We start from the raw sequence: 15,281 nt of genomic DNA, 5'->3' as shown, positions 1-15,281 counted from the left end.
CACACACACGTAAGGAGCGAAAAGGCAGCGGCAGTTGGTTCTGTGCCCTGAGGCAGAATGAGCCATTCAGAGCTCGGAGAACATGGAGTTTCCATCTGTAGAGAAGCGAGGAGCTGAGGCAGAGATGCTGCAGGCATAGGAGAGAAGACAGCAGGAAGCCCAGCCAAGAGTCCAGGGCAGAGCTGGAAACTGACTAAAAAGCCATTCATGCATGGACCATAATTCAAATGTCCCCAGGTCACCACAGAAGAGTGACCTAAAGTACAACCCCAATCTGATTCTCCTTAAAAACGCAATTCTTGTGGAAGTCCCCAGGAGGATGTCCATAGTACAGGTATCGCTTTCCTCCCTAAGGAACTGTGGGCAGCCATTGGTAGGATTCACTCTGACGGAAACGCAAAGGTTTTGCTATTCTTCCTTTCCCAGGGTTTTCTAAGATTACACAGAAGCTGCTTGTGGGTCCCGCCTTATACTTCTAAACCCTGGGCGAGCCAAGGGAGCATCCCTGTTTCCTTCCTTCCACAGATGAGGGAACCGAGGCTCTGACAGGCCAGCAGGTTGCCCCAAACCTTACCCGGGAGACAGCTCCAGAGGACCTGGAGAGCATGTGTTGTTCTTCCCGGGGCTACATCTCTGGGTACCTAGAGATGTCTAGGTACCATCCAGAGACATGCCAGGACAGACAGACAATAAGGTAGATGGACTGGTAGAGCCATAGAGTGGTTTGCAATAACAACTCAATGTTCCAGCTTTTTTCCCAGTCAGGAGCAAAGCAAGTAGCCTTTGATAATGCATTTTGTGGCCCCAAACACTTTGGCTTTCTAGGAACGATAAAGTGCATGCTATAAGGGAAAAAAAATCAGACACTACAACACAGTCTATTCAAAAAGCTTTATAGTCTGTCACCACGAAACCATGGTGGTGGTCATTGTTGGCGAGCGTATACACATGGAAAGGCAATTTTCAGGAAGTAAGAATTGGTCCTTCCTGTTTGCTTGTTTGTGATGCCAGGACCAAACCCAAGGTGCTCTCCAGGCTTGGAGAGGGTTCTACCACTGAGTCAAGCATGGTCCACCAACCTCGGCCTCTTTCACAGAGGCAAAATTTCCAGAGTAAATCCCCTCTGAGAAGTTAAACAAGATCTCCACACATGTTCCAAATATATCAATTTCATACAAAATGGAGAAACTGGAGAGCAACAAGTCAAATATGTAAATATGTGAGTCAAAAATATACAGGCAACTTCCTGATATCTAAGCCAACCGGCTTGGGCACAGCATCCGGAAGCATGTCCCCTTCGGGAGGGAGGCTGCCGCTCTCCTCCCAGGCCCTCCGGCTTCCTCCAGCAATGTACTTCAGTGGGTGCTGTCAGATTTTCCAGAAAACCTTCTTTTTATAGAGAATGTAGGCGATGAGCACCCAGAGAGCGGTGGCGACTATGTTCTGGATGAGATGCTCTTTATGTGACTGCTCATCCTCCAGCTTCCACTGGAAGGGGAAGTAGTCCTCAAACACCTCGTGACCGACGTACACCAGAATAGAATTCATCCCTTGGAGAGATCAGAACGTGGTCGAAATGAATCCAATAAATAACGTGAGGCACGCACTTGCATTATTGCCTACTGCCCCAAATAAACGCTGTGTGGCTTAGCTGTCTAACTGTGGAGTGTATTTCTAGATTCTTAGGAAGCAGGGGCATCTGCTGGCTCCGCAGGTAAATGCATTGCCACCAAGCCTGGTGACCTCAGTTCTACCCTAAGAACCCTCTTGGTGGAGAGAACTGAGTCCTGTAGTTGTACTCCGCATGTGCACATGTGCACACATCACACATCACACACACACACACACTCACACATATACATACATGCACACACATTCATTCACATGCACACACACACATTCATACACACATGCACACACATTCATACAGACACATACATGTATATACATTCATGTGCACACAATTCATACACACACATATATACTCATACACATGCACACACATTCATACACATACATACACACACATACATACACACGCATACTCACACATATGCATGCACACACGCACACTCATACACACACACATGCACACACATTCACATGCACACACATTCACACACACATACATGCACACACATTCATATGCACATGTACACACATTCACATGCACATGCACACACATTCATACACACACATGCACACACACTCATACAGACACATACATGTATATACATTCATGTGCACACAATTCATACATACACATATATACTCATACACATGCACACACACATACACGCACACATACATACGCATACTCACACATATGCATGCACACATGCACACTCATACATACACACAAACATGCACACACATATAAACGTGCAAGGACACACACACACAAGCACACACACACACACCCCACACACAAAGCACAATCCTATTTTTATTAAAAACAATATGTCCTGGGTCATATCCAGCAACTCACCATTTTGTACTACCCGGATATAAGCAGAGTAGTTACTGACTCTAGGAACTAAATGTGTAAAAATGGGGCCGAGTGCCTTGGGACAGGCCAGTGACCTGTGAGCAGGGGAGCCCAGCCACTGCTGGTTTCTTCCTGAGCTTGCTTTCTGGAAATGTGCCTCCAGGACAGAGGACAGCTCTGAGGAAGCCCAGTGGCTCTGAAGCCAGTCCAGTCTGCCCGCATCACCTACTCTGGCGACCGCTAACTCACCTGGATAGAAGAATGGGGTTCCTGTCCACAGGCCCTTCACATCCACCACCGGGTAGAGGATGAGGAGGATGGAGAAGGCAAAGCAGCTCAACGTGGTGACGTACGAGATGGACCTACGGGAGGATGAGCGAGGGAGAGCCATCACACTCCCGGAAACACCCCGTTTCAACACGCGTGCCAACAGGAACACAGCACCCTCTGCCATGCTTACCAGAGATTCTTGTTTATTGGAATAAAGCCTTCGTTCGCAGACATCTTTGTCAAAGCAATAGAAATAAGCCCCTGTGAGGAAAAGAAGGTTAAAGATCCAGATTCCAATCCCAAAGCACAAGGCACTTAAGACAAAAAGTTACTTAATTGCTTAGGGAGGACTGAAAAAGAAATCACCTTTTATTTTGTTCTTTTAACTGGAAGCCTATTGAACTAATACATTATCCAAAACTATTTCCCAGTGTTCCCTGAGTCAGAGACGGTAATTGATGAGTCACAGTGACTCCTAGGGAGGATTCTCAAAGGCCGGGGGTGGGGGGGGGGGTGGGGTGGGGTGGGGGTGGACAGGCAGTCAGGAGCACAAACTGGTTCTTAACGGGAGGCTCCTGCTTTAAAATTATCGCTTGGCTGGCTGTTGCCGATTTATTTTCTCTCTTGTTTTTGAGATAGGGTCTCACGTATCCCAGACGGGCCGCAAGCTCACTATGTGGCAAGGGTGCTTGAATCCCTTGTTTCTATCTCCTCACTGTGGACATGCGCCTCCACACCCAGTCCTTCTCAGAGATAGGACACAGGAATGCACCTCTACTGCTAGAAGACTCTCTCCTCTCCCCTCTCCCCTCTCCGTCCCCCCCTTTCTCATTTTTAGAGAGGGTTTCTCTGTGTATCCTTGGCTGTCCCATAGATCAGGCTGGCCTCGAACTCAAAGATCCATTTGCCTCTGCCTCCCAAGTGCGGGGATTAAAGGTGTGCACCACCACCACCTGGCTCCCTTACACATTTTCTCCAGCAATTCTCATTCGAGTGTGTGGTAGCAAACGCTATGTTATTTATTTATATAATATAGTTTTCTAAGAAAATAAGCCCGAATAGTTAGATATAAAGATGTCTTCCTCCTTGGGACTAGGGGTGTAGCTTAGCGGTAGAGTGTGTGCTTGGCCCACACCAGGCCCTGAGTTCCAGGCTCAGGAAATAAAAATAACGTTTAAAGACGTTACTCCGTGAACGCTGTTATTCAGGTGAACCGTTCCCCGTCATGCTGAACCAGTGACTGCTCAACACTTCACATCTTCTTAAATAAGAGCCTTCCTTAAGGACGGCAACCTGAGTAAGAAAGGAAACTTACAAGGATACAGCACCAGGCGGCGAATCGTATCAGGATGGCTTTTGTCCGATCCTTGTAATACAACAGGATTTTTCCTGCCTGGAGACAAAAACAATATGACCGAGAGAGTTAGCCATGTTGAATTCTTGTTTCTATTTCCATCGATTTAACCATCCAGCACATGGAGTTATTTGCTACGCACACTTTCTAGACTCTGGTATTTAAAGAGGAACGCAAATTGACCCCTGTACCCTAGTGGAGACTGGGGAGAAGTGTGGGACCAGTGACACAGGTAGTGTTGGGGATACAAATCGGAGAGCATCAGAGCAGGCAGGACATTCCAGGTGAAGGGGACAGCATACAGAGAAGCACGTTAAAGCCAGGAGCGCCACAGTAGATTAGGAAGTGAAATAACAGGGCAGGCAGGGGGCTCAGCAGGTCTCACTTTCTCCCAGAGGTTTTGGGGAGCCCAGGAAAGTTAACCCTTATTCTAGACACAACCTAAAGTCACCTGGGAAAAGGAAACCTCAATCAACAAACTGCTTAGATCACACTGGTCTGTCAGCACGTCTGGAGGGGACTGTCTTGGTTGCTAATTGATGCCGGAGGGCTGGGCTCACCGTGAGCAGCGCCATCCCTGGGTAAGTGTGCCTGGATGCACAGGAGCACTGCCTGAGAACGAGCCAGCATGTGAGGCAGCAGGCAGTGCTCCTGCCTGGCTTTGGCTTTAAGTTCCTGCTTGAGTGCCTACCCTCACTTCCGTCAATGAAGCCCTGTGACCTGTGAGTGAAACAACCCTTTCCTTCTCTAAATTGCTTTCCGATAGAGTGTTTTTATCACAGCAACAGAATGGAAACAAAAGGTAACACCCATCTAGGTGACAAGAGACTAGGTTGGGCTAACCTGGCTACAAAGTATCCAGTTTGGCTGCACTACTCAGGATACAGAGGAGCAAAACGGAACTGTGTGCAGGGAAAACTTAAACCCCCAGACAGGACACTGTGCAAAGTGTCTCTGAACTAGAGTCAAACTTTGGAAGAATCAAAGGATAGAGTGTCAACAATTTATAATAATAGCTTAAAATGTGCAAGTATGGGGTTGGGAATTTAGCTCAGTGGTAGAGCGCTTGCCTAGCTAGCCCAAGGCCCTGGGTTCGGTCCCCAGCTCCGGGAAAAAAAAAAAAAAAAAAAAAAAAAAATGTGCAAGTATGGCCTATGTGCTAGTTCTTGGGGTTTTGCAGAAATTAACATATTTTATCTTTGTAACACCCCTGGAATTAGGCACAGCCAGATGTCACTCAGCCTGCACATGGGAGAACTAGACACAGATCCACACAGTGCAACTGTGGGTCTTCAGCTAAACTTTTCCACACTAACCCAACGGCCCTAGCAGGCTGGGGTTTGCCTAGAGTGTGTGGAGAGTGTGTGAGTGTAGATAAGAACAGAATCTAAGAATCACAGAAATAGAGGCGGGGTGTAACCCACTAGCGGAAAATTATTTAATCTCCAAACTGTGCACATTTGAAATCTGTACCATTTAATAGGACCGCCACAATATGTGGCCGTTTAAATTTTAAGTCAAGTAAACTTAAAAAGTTTCTTAGTTATACTCCACCCACATCCTGTACTCCACAGATTCCTCGCAATGGCTGCCTGCATGGTCAGGACGCTCTCCATTGCAGAATGCTCTCTCAGGCCTGCTGTAGGAGTCTTTCTATTCTCCAGTGTGTTCCCCTCAATATGCTCAAATGCTGGGAAAGACAACTTTGGGTAGAGAAATCTAGACTGCTCTCAATCAAAACATGAGGGACACCAAGAGTAACCAGATTTGATTTGGGGCATAAGGCACGCATGCTCTAAAGTCACGTACACAGCTGGCTGTGGGTGGAGGTCTGTGTCTTTCCTAAGTTCACAGCACTTTGAGCCTGGGCCTGCGAAGCAAACCTCTGCTGTTTATGTGTTTATGAGTCAGTCAGTCTCAGCTACACAGGGAGATGAGTACATAGGAAATAGGCAAGCAGCACGGCGACCTCTTTATGTTACCAATATCGAGTGAAACATTCTGAAAACGCCACATGGAATCTTTCATAGTTGTCTGTTTTCATTTGTCTTGCTCTATAACCCAGTCTGGTCTCAAACTTGGAGTCCTCCTGCCTCAGCCTCCCAAGTGCAGGGATTAGAAATGTGGCCACTGGCCGGCGCCTAGAAGGTTGGCGTGTGAAGGTGGCAGTAGCAACACGGGTCTCCCTGCTGTTGCTGTCTGGGCCACAGGACCCGGCCTGAGGTGGTGCTGGGAAGCCCAAGGCTGTTACCTGGAATCTGATTTGGCTGGCGTCCCACTGACTGGTATGAACCCCCCGTTTCCTTATTTAAATGTGGATCCACGCTATCTCATTCAGGAGAGGGATGAATTTATTTCGCCAACTGGAGCTAATAACCCCGAGGCAGACTTGAACTAGCTTTCTTTACCTTTGGAAGATGTTACATGACAGGGGCAATGAACAGTCTTCGTTTAGCATTGAACGAACCCAGAGCATGGTCGGGTCCAAGCCAAGAAATGAACAGATTTTGAATATGGAGATGAGGCAAGGGGCTCTTTGGGCTAATCCTCTAGGTTCCCCGGCTTTGCTCTCCAGTGCTTTTGGTGTTATCATTGAGAAAACACGGGGTGCAGAAGAGGGCCTCAACACAGTAGCAGCTGGGACGATGACGGGAATGTTGTATAATGTGCAGGTCTTCGAGGACTAGCACTCGGTGGCCTGGCAGGACCGACACTCACCAGTCTCTATGCACTGTACATCAACTGGGAGCACATGAAAGGTTCCCTGCTCCAACAGTCACTCTGAAGATGTTTGTCACCTCAGGAATAGGGGACACTTCATAGTCATCCAGATCAACTAATAAGTCAGTCTGGAGTTGCTTTCTCTCGTGTACCTACGATTATTTGAACAGTCAGAGACTCTGATTTGCTGTGACAAAGATCGTGGAGGCTTATCCTGGACTGCACTGCCTGCCCTCGGTGAGTGGAAGCCAAACCCTTTGGTGGCTCACGGAGAATGTGTTCTCTTCTCTGGAGATGATCTCACAACTCCTACCCCAAAACTAGAAAACCACTTAAATCTCCAAATTCAGGCCATACTTTTATTACCATGTTAATTCATTTAAAAGTCTAAAACTTAATATTGCTCCGTTTTCCAAATAAAGGGTGAAAATAGAAGCAAAGTCATCATTTTAGCATTAAAAAAAAAAAATGTGGCCATTGTCACGGTGCCTGGGTAACTGTTACCCCTCTGAGACCTTCCATTTTGCACTGTTACTATGTTGCTTCTGCTGTTACCAGGAAACTTTTCATGCTTAAGTTGCTACATGTTCTACTATGTTCTGTGCCCGTGGAAACCAATCACCATAGAAGGCAGTAGAACTGTTCTCTATAGTAACCCGAAATAAGCCTGGACCTGAGCCACCCACCCAGCAGCACTTCCTGAACCTTTGTATAAGCTTTTATGGTATTGGCCTGTATGAGCTGTCCCTGGGATGGACCCCAACATAAGAGACACACCCACAGCCATATAAGAAACTATTTGGAGTGAAATGAACCATATAAAACAAGTGGAGTTTTATTTAGCCCTTTAGGTCTCCAGTCCCAGATTCCGACTATTTGAGTGGCAGCCTAGTCAAGTTTAAGCTCCCAAGACCTCCCTGGGAACTGACATCCTAACTGGCAGAAAGAGACATACATGGGAAACTGAAGATACATATCTTAGACAAGTCCCATCCTGACAGACATGAATATTAGACAAAGCAAGTCCCCTGCCACAGTTGAATACCCCAACCAGTGGGGCAGGACAAGTGTACAGCAAAGACACGTTCGAAAGGAAATGCCCTATCCCTAAATCCTGATTGGTGAACACAGAGGTTTGTGGATACAGGGCTTAAAAAGCTTATAGAATCTTAACTCAATGCCATGGTTCGGTTCCTGAATCTGGACCATGGCCCTGGTCGACCAGTTCTGGGGCAGATGCTTAAGAAACTTTGTCTAACTGAGATTGGTGTCTGTGTGGTTTGTGAAGCGATTCTTGGACCCCAATAGCTTTAATCCCAGCACTCAGGAGGCAGAGGCAGGCAGATCCCTGAGGAGATCGAAGCCAGCCTGGTCTACAAAACAAGTCTTAGGAAAGCCAAGGATACACAGAGAATCACTGTCTCAAAAAAACAAGGGGCGGGGGGGCGGGGCATAGCCATTAATAGAACTCATTATCTACAAACTGCTGGGCTAAAATAAACCCAGCACTAGTAAGAATTTAGTTTCCAGAATGTAAGGCTCCAGCTAGTCATTTGAATTGCTGAGCTGTCCCACACTCATTTGCATAATCTCGATGCTAAATAGAATTTACCAGACCTGTAGGGCAGCAGAGACCTCCTTCCACTTCCTTGTTAGAGTGGGATGGCCCCTGGTTACAGTGGGATGGCCCCCTGGTTACATTGTTAGCGGCTGTCACTAGAAGTCAGAAGGGTTATCCTGAGGAAACAGATACCTGAACTCCTAAAAACGCCATCACAATGGAGTTGATAGTCCCCAAGACTCCTTCTGGGTCGTAGGCCACCTCCGTGTGATACAGCACCTTAAGGAAACAGAACGAGAGGGTGCCAGTCACTGTCTGAACACAAGAACGAAGGCAAGAGAGCAAACTGGAATACAGTCCGATAGCTGAGAGTTCCAGGTCTCTTCCCACCCACCCCCCCCTTTTTTTTTTATTTTTACAGCAGAAATTCATGGGCATCCTAGGCAAAGTGAGCCGTGGTGATCCTGCCTGGCCATATTACATTAGCAAGTGTGGCAAAGAGTGCTGGACCACATTTAACCAAATCAAAATGCAAATGCCTAACAGGACAGGGACTGCCCGCTGCTTCTGACTTAGCAAATCCCACTGCCCAGTCAACAGCTCCCAGCCTTCTCCTTGGGCAAATACCATCCAATAATCCATTTGAGAAGAGGGAGCGGCCCAGCAGAGGCAATGTGTGCTTAGCACGCAGGCGGCCATGATTTTAAGTGCTAGCATCCATAAACAACACAACACACACACACACACACACACACACACACACACACACACCAGTCAATTAAAATAAAACATTTGATTTTTAATATAAAAATGAGGCCAGAACTTTGGAAGTGTACAGTGCATGAGCACCACCCACATCCTCAACCTTTCCTCAGCCTGAAACATTCGTCCCTAACCAGTGACTAGAAATAAGGTCTCCGTCACACACTTCACGCAGGGTCCTTGAAGGGTCCAGGAAGTGCACGCCGTGAGAGTACAGCAACCCAGGCCCTGAGCTGGATCCCAGCGACACAAAACACAAATGAAAGTGTGGGGGTTGGTCTGCCTTCCTAAATCACTCCTGTGCTGGAGAGAGTCCACCCCCAACATAAGGGACCCACCCCTCACCCAGTGCAGACCAGTTCTTGAATGCCACCTCAGAGGCTCAGAGATTAACTACAGTGAAGTTCAACCCCCACCCCCCCACCCCCGCTGCATTCCTCACAGGGATCCAGTGAGGATACCCCCACGCACATCCTCACATCCTGCGCCGGAGTCCCTGTCTCAGAGTCTGGAACGGGAAACCTAAAAGTCTAAATAAAACTCCACTTGTTTATATGGTTCATTTCACTCTGCAACCAGAAGGCACGAATGCAGCCAGTTTCCCAAACAAGAGTGATTTCGCACCGCGTTTTCCTTAAATAGAATAAAGCTGGCTTCCCACTTCCCTTCTTCCCAGTTCTCAGTAAGGGAAAGTCTCACGCACAGCGGAGGATGGGTGCTGGTATAGGTGACTGTCTCCCAGAAGCAGGCGGTCGATGTAGCCAGCGGCTCCTCCAGTACAATGAGGATACTTCCCCAAGTCCCCTATACCGCCAGGGCCAAGGTAGCCACTAGGGAAGTAAAAAAACCATACTTAAATGACAGGACCTCAGAGCAGTGGCTGTCCACACACAGTTCGATGGCCTCACACACAAAGGCTCCAGCAGCCCAGCCCCTGAACTTAGTCTACTTTCTCCTCAGTGACGCTGGGGCAACCCGACCTTCCTCTCAATGTAAAGAGAGCCTCAAAGGAGAATGAGGTGTGAAAGATAATTCCTCCTCAGTGCTATAAACCTTACCTCTGACTGGCAGAAAGGGACATAAAGAAAGGAACTATCATGTTTGGGGAGATAGCTCATTTAGTAAAGTGTTTGCTTGGCAACCATGAGGGCCTGAGTTTGATCCCTGGAACCCATGTAGGGAAACAAAGGCAGATAGATAGATAGATAGATAGAGAGAGAGAGAGAGAGAGAGAGAGAGAGAGAGAGAGAGGGAGGGGAGGAGGAGGCAGGCACTGCAAGCACATGGTATGCAGATACATGCAGGCAAAACACTCATACACCTTTTTTTTTTTTATTTAAAACAAAGCCAAGGGGTTGGGGATTTAGCTCAGTGGTAGAGCGCTTGCCTAGGAAGCGCAAGGCCCTGGGTTCGGTCCCCAGCTCTGAAAAAAGAACCAAAAAAAAAAAAAAAAACAAAAGCCATGCATGGTGGCTCATATCTGTAATGCCAGCAGGCGGATCCTTTGGACTCACTGGCCAACTTACTTGGCAAATTCTGCCCTGCCCCCCTCCCCCCCAAAAAAGGAATAAGAAAAAACACCTGAGACTATGAGCCTTCAGGTACACACGCACACACATGCACCCACCTCTCACACGCAACCAGGAGCACACACACACACAAAGGGATTACCTGGCAAGGGGTCACTTACGTAGGGCACCCAGGGACAGGTAAAAAGAATGTCAAAGCCAGCCAAATGCTTTCCAGGATCAGAACGATGAGCCACTGGGGCCAGCTAGAAGTTATGTCCCGGAGAGACAAGCAGCTTCTTTCCTGGGTGAGAGGCAAGAACAACCCGATCGTGATTTCTCGGCCTTTGTAGTAGAATAAAATCCCCCTCCTTCTCTCTGCATATATATAGATATCTATATCTATATCTATATCTATATCTATATCTATATCTATATCTATCTATCTATCTATCTATCTATATATATATATATATATATATATATATCTGGCTGGGGAGACGGTTCAGTGGTAGCATGAGGACCTCAATCCAATCCTCAGAACAAACACGAGAAGGCCTGTGTGTGTTGTATTCCTGAAATCCCAGTGTAGCTCTCTGAGCTCACTGGCCAGCAAACCTGGCCTACTGGGCTGTGTCCGGACCCAATCTCAACAAGAAAACATGGATGGCACCCAAGGAATGACACCCAAGGCTGTTCTAGTCTTCACACACAAGTACGCACAGAGATGGCGTACACACACACACACACACACACACACACACACACACACACACACACACACACACAGTGGCACCTTCGAGGTGGAAGCAGATGAATCAGGAGTTCAAGGTCAACCTTCAGCATGATACTGAGTCTGAGGCTGGTCTGGGCTACACGAGGCCCTTGGGTTTAGTCCCTAGTACCGTATCAAGAGAGAAAAACTAAAGGGTACTGTGTGGTGGCGCACGCCTTTACTCTCAGCACTCAGGAGGCAGAGGCAAGTGGAACTCTGTGGGTTCAAGCCTAACCTGGTGTACAACGTAAGCTCCTGCCTCGCTGTGTCAAAAATACACACACAAAGCAATCAATGAAGACATTTCACTGACGGAAGTGCGGTGGTGCACTGTGCAGTGTACGGTCACAAAACTGTATTGCAATTGTCCTGTTAAAAAAGACAATTTCTGGGGACGAACGAGAGGGCAGGTGGATCAGTAGGGGACTATGATTCCATCCCAATGACCTGTATAAAAGAGGGTCCTTAGGGCTAGCCTAGCCTACCCAGAGAGGTCCAGACCAGTGAGAGACCCAGACCCAAAAGGAAGGTGAACAGAACCGAATGCATGACCCCCAAGGCTGTCCTCCAGCTACACCTCCCTCACCACCACCACCACCACCACCCCCTCCCCTCACCACAGACACTCACCAAGGTACAACTGTCAGGCACAGGCTTCCAGAAGAAGAGCTCCAACACGGCAACCACAAAGTACGTCACTCCCAACCGCTGCAGGACACCAGGGATCCGCACCTTATCCCATGACACTGCGGAAGACACAAGTCACCCTAGGCTAAGCCAGCAGGCTGCACCTTACCCCAAGGCAGCATTGTCTCCTGAGGGAGAGACATGATCTCTGTTACTTGTAAGTACATTATCACAAATTGGCTTGAGGACGCAGGGCCCTGTGCAAGCAAGCAGCCGGCCAAGTTCACTCGGGAAGGGGAATAAAACAAGGTCTCCCTGTGTCACTAAATCCTACCCTGGCCCTTTCCCATTAGGAAGACAGATATGACGTTCCTGTCCACCGGAAACGTGCAGATAAAACCCAAACCACTGTTCACCCGTACAACAGGTTACAGCTGTATTCCAGGAGGGAGCAGCCTATAGCAAACCCTGTAGTGGCTTCCCCCACTACAGCTCACATGGAGTCCACCAAAATGATCTCTCTCTAAGCCAATGGGTCTCAGCCTATGGGTCACAACCCCTTTGGGGGGTCAAGCAACCCTTTCATGGGGGTCACCTAAGACCATCTCAATATGAGATATTTGCATTATGACTCATAACAGTAGCAAAATTACAGCCAGGAAGGAGCAATGAAAATAATTTTATGATTGGGTGCCCTTTTAACTTGAGGGACTGTATTAAGGGGCTTTAGGGAGGTTGAGAATTACTGCCGTAAGCTCTGAGGCCTCTAGTAAAGGCACTCACTGCCTGGGGCTGGTCTTGGCTCTTGTGCAAGCATCTATTCTCCTTTGCCAAAGACAAGTCAAACCCCCAGGACAGTGACGGCTGCCTTCCCTGTCTGCCGTTGGTACAGCAGGAGGTGTTAGTGGTCTCCCATCACCACCTAGAGGTGCTGAGGAGCACAGAGGCAAAGACATGGCTGGCACACGGGTTAGAACAGATTCTTTCCCTAACAGCAAACACTGGCAGAACCAGAAGGGCCAGGAGATAGAGCATGGGAATGTGACCTGGTCTCTTTCTCCTCTGCCCCTCAACACAAGGAACAGAACTTCAACCTCACTCAGCCTGGCCTTTATGTCTTAGGAATTGGAGTAGACACAACAGTGCCTCCCAGAACTAAAACGCCAAGCTCGGTACAACAGGGCCCAACGATATACAAGCAGTAAGGATGCTCTTCTAATAACTGATCTGTGGGGAGGGACTGAGTCGGGAGAATTACATCGGGTGAGAACATTCGGGGCTTGGTGGCAAAAAGTTTGCTGAGCATGTGCCTGGGTTTGATCCCAAACACTGGGATAAAACACACACACACACACACACACACACACACACACACACACACACACACACACACGTCTCTTCCACAGTTCAACCTGACCATATACTAACAGCGGGGTAGGGATACTTACACGGGCCAAGGCAATAATTGGGGTTGACAATGATGATTCCTATACAAATTAGCAGAAAACTTCTCCATGCAATTTTCCCCAGCAGTTTGATTTTGGAACATCCTCGTTGCAGGAGAGAAGTCATTGACAAGAAAATCGAAGATCCCATAATAAATACAAACCTAAAAAAGAAAGGCTTATTGGTAGGTGGCCATTTCTAATTTTTATACACGTGTCCTTAATATCTTATAATGCAGGGGGGAGGTTTGACACAGTGTCTGTCCACTGTAGCCGAGTCATGAAACAGTGGCAGGCTCACAATACAGGAGGGGCGCAGACACGGCCCTGTTGGCTGGGAGTTTTGACAGGACACCTTCGAGTCCTGTGGTAGGAGGAAGACTGGCTGACAGTTAGTGGGACTCCCAGGACAGCCCTCCACAGAGGAAGGCTATAGCGACTGGGATGCAAAGGGCTTGTGCTAGCATGCAAAATCCTTCAGAAAAAGAACATTTCGTTTTTTTAGAAACTCATTCCTTCTCCTGAAAGAAAAAGTCCCTCCTACCTTCCTTCCTCTCCCCTCCTCTCCCCCGCCCTGTCATGGAGGAATCACACATATTTCTCTTTCCTTTCTTTAAACTTACAAAGTCCCCTCCCCCCGACAAAAAAATAAAACTGAGCATGGACATTCACAGGATTGCATGTTCAGTCAGTCCCCTTTTGGTGGTGTTTTAGATCACTGGGGAACCAGGGACAACTTGGCCACAGGCTGTAGGGTGTGGCTAGAGGATGAGAGCAGTCCCCATTCCTGCCTGGAGACACTACTTCCTGTCCTTCGAACAGGCTGCCTTCTGCTGCTACACAACCCTGAGCTAAATTAACGTCTTCCCCTAAGTCCCTCCCCTGAGGTATTTTGTCCCAGCAAGGAGAAAGTAACTGACACGCCACAGTGTACTCTTCCTAGTCCCTGGCTAAGGATTAGGGAAGCTTGGCTTGCTCGGGCTGCCTCCCAGCATCCTCTGGCTCCCCTTCCAGGGTCAGCAGCTCACGGGACAGTAACAGGAGCTGTGCAGACAGCCTGCTGCAGTCACTACCAGATCTTGAGCAAACAGAAAGTGCCCTATCCAATCCCTCTCAAAAAAACCCAAACACCCCCCCCCACAAACCTTGAGCCTATGGTAGTAATAAAACACCAGAGTCCCAACATATGAACCACTGTCTGGGAACCAAAGTTGCTCAGAGTGTCAGAGTGAACGCAAGGGGTGCCTCAGACAGAAATAGACCCTGATGGGACTGAGAATCCACGAGTGGAGAGTTTTCCACTCAGCTACTATTCACACATGCCAACTTACTCTACCCGTTTTTGTTGTTGTTGTTTTTTTTTTTTTTTTTTTTTTTGGTTCTTTTTTTTCGAGCTGGGGACCCGAACCCAGGGCCTTTGCGCTTCCTAGGTAAGCGCTCTACCACTGAGCTAAATCCCCAGCCCTACTCTACCCATTTTTAATCAGAGGATTGACACATATTTAGGAGATTAATGGAACTTGACATAAATTCTGAACTTGTGGTAGAATTTTAGCATCAAGTAGAGAAGATGTTCCCTATGAAACCCTTCACCTTTGGGGCCGAGACTACCGGTTGGTGGCAGAGCGTGTGTGCTTAGCATGTACAAGGTCTTACTTTCAATCTCATGCAGACACAGAGATACCAAATATCTTTTATGTGGGCACACCGAGTATATGAACTGCCTGGTAACATAACTTATGGGAGGGCTTCACAACAGTCAGTGCAGGC

The 15,281-nt window shown here is 47.9% G+C and overlaps 1 protein-coding gene and 1 pseudogene across 1 annotated transcript in view; one reads left to right on the top strand and one right to left on the bottom strand.

The window, feature by feature from the left end:
• Positions 1–880: 880 nt before the first annotated feature.
• Hgsnat (heparan-alpha-glucosaminide N-acetyltransferase) overlaps positions 881–15,281 on the bottom strand; it is a 31,131-nt gene continuing 16,730 nt past the window's right edge. The window contains exons 10-18 of the mRNA XM_032918927.1: positions 13,515–13,675; positions 12,070–12,185; positions 10,847–10,968; positions 9,860–9,986; positions 8,587–8,673; positions 4,074–4,151; positions 2,949–3,019; positions 2,738–2,850; positions 881–1,550 (exon numbers count right to left, since the gene is read on the bottom strand). Coding sequence (XP_032774818.1) covers positions 1,369–1,550; positions 2,738–2,850; positions 2,949–3,019; positions 4,074–4,151; positions 8,587–8,673; positions 9,860–9,986; positions 10,847–10,968; positions 12,070–12,185; positions 13,515–13,675 — 1,057 coding nt within the window. The 3' untranslated portion in view covers positions 881–1,368. The remainder of the gene's footprint in view (positions 1,551–2,737; positions 2,851–2,948; positions 3,020–4,073; positions 4,152–8,586; positions 8,674–9,859; positions 9,987–10,846; positions 10,969–12,069; positions 12,186–13,514; positions 13,676–15,281) is intronic.
• On the top strand, positions 5,854–6,897 carry LOC116914916 (annotated as a pseudogene).

The sequence above is a fragment of the Rattus rattus genome, chromosome 13 (assembly GCF_011064425.1).
Source record: "Rattus rattus isolate New Zealand chromosome 13, Rrattus_CSIRO_v1, whole genome shotgun sequence".
Taxonomy (NCBI): Eukaryota; Metazoa; Chordata; class Mammalia; order Rodentia; family Muridae; genus Rattus; species Rattus rattus.
The sequence above is the reverse complement of the archived record's forward strand: the minus strand, read 5'-3'. Positions and strand labels throughout refer to the sequence as shown.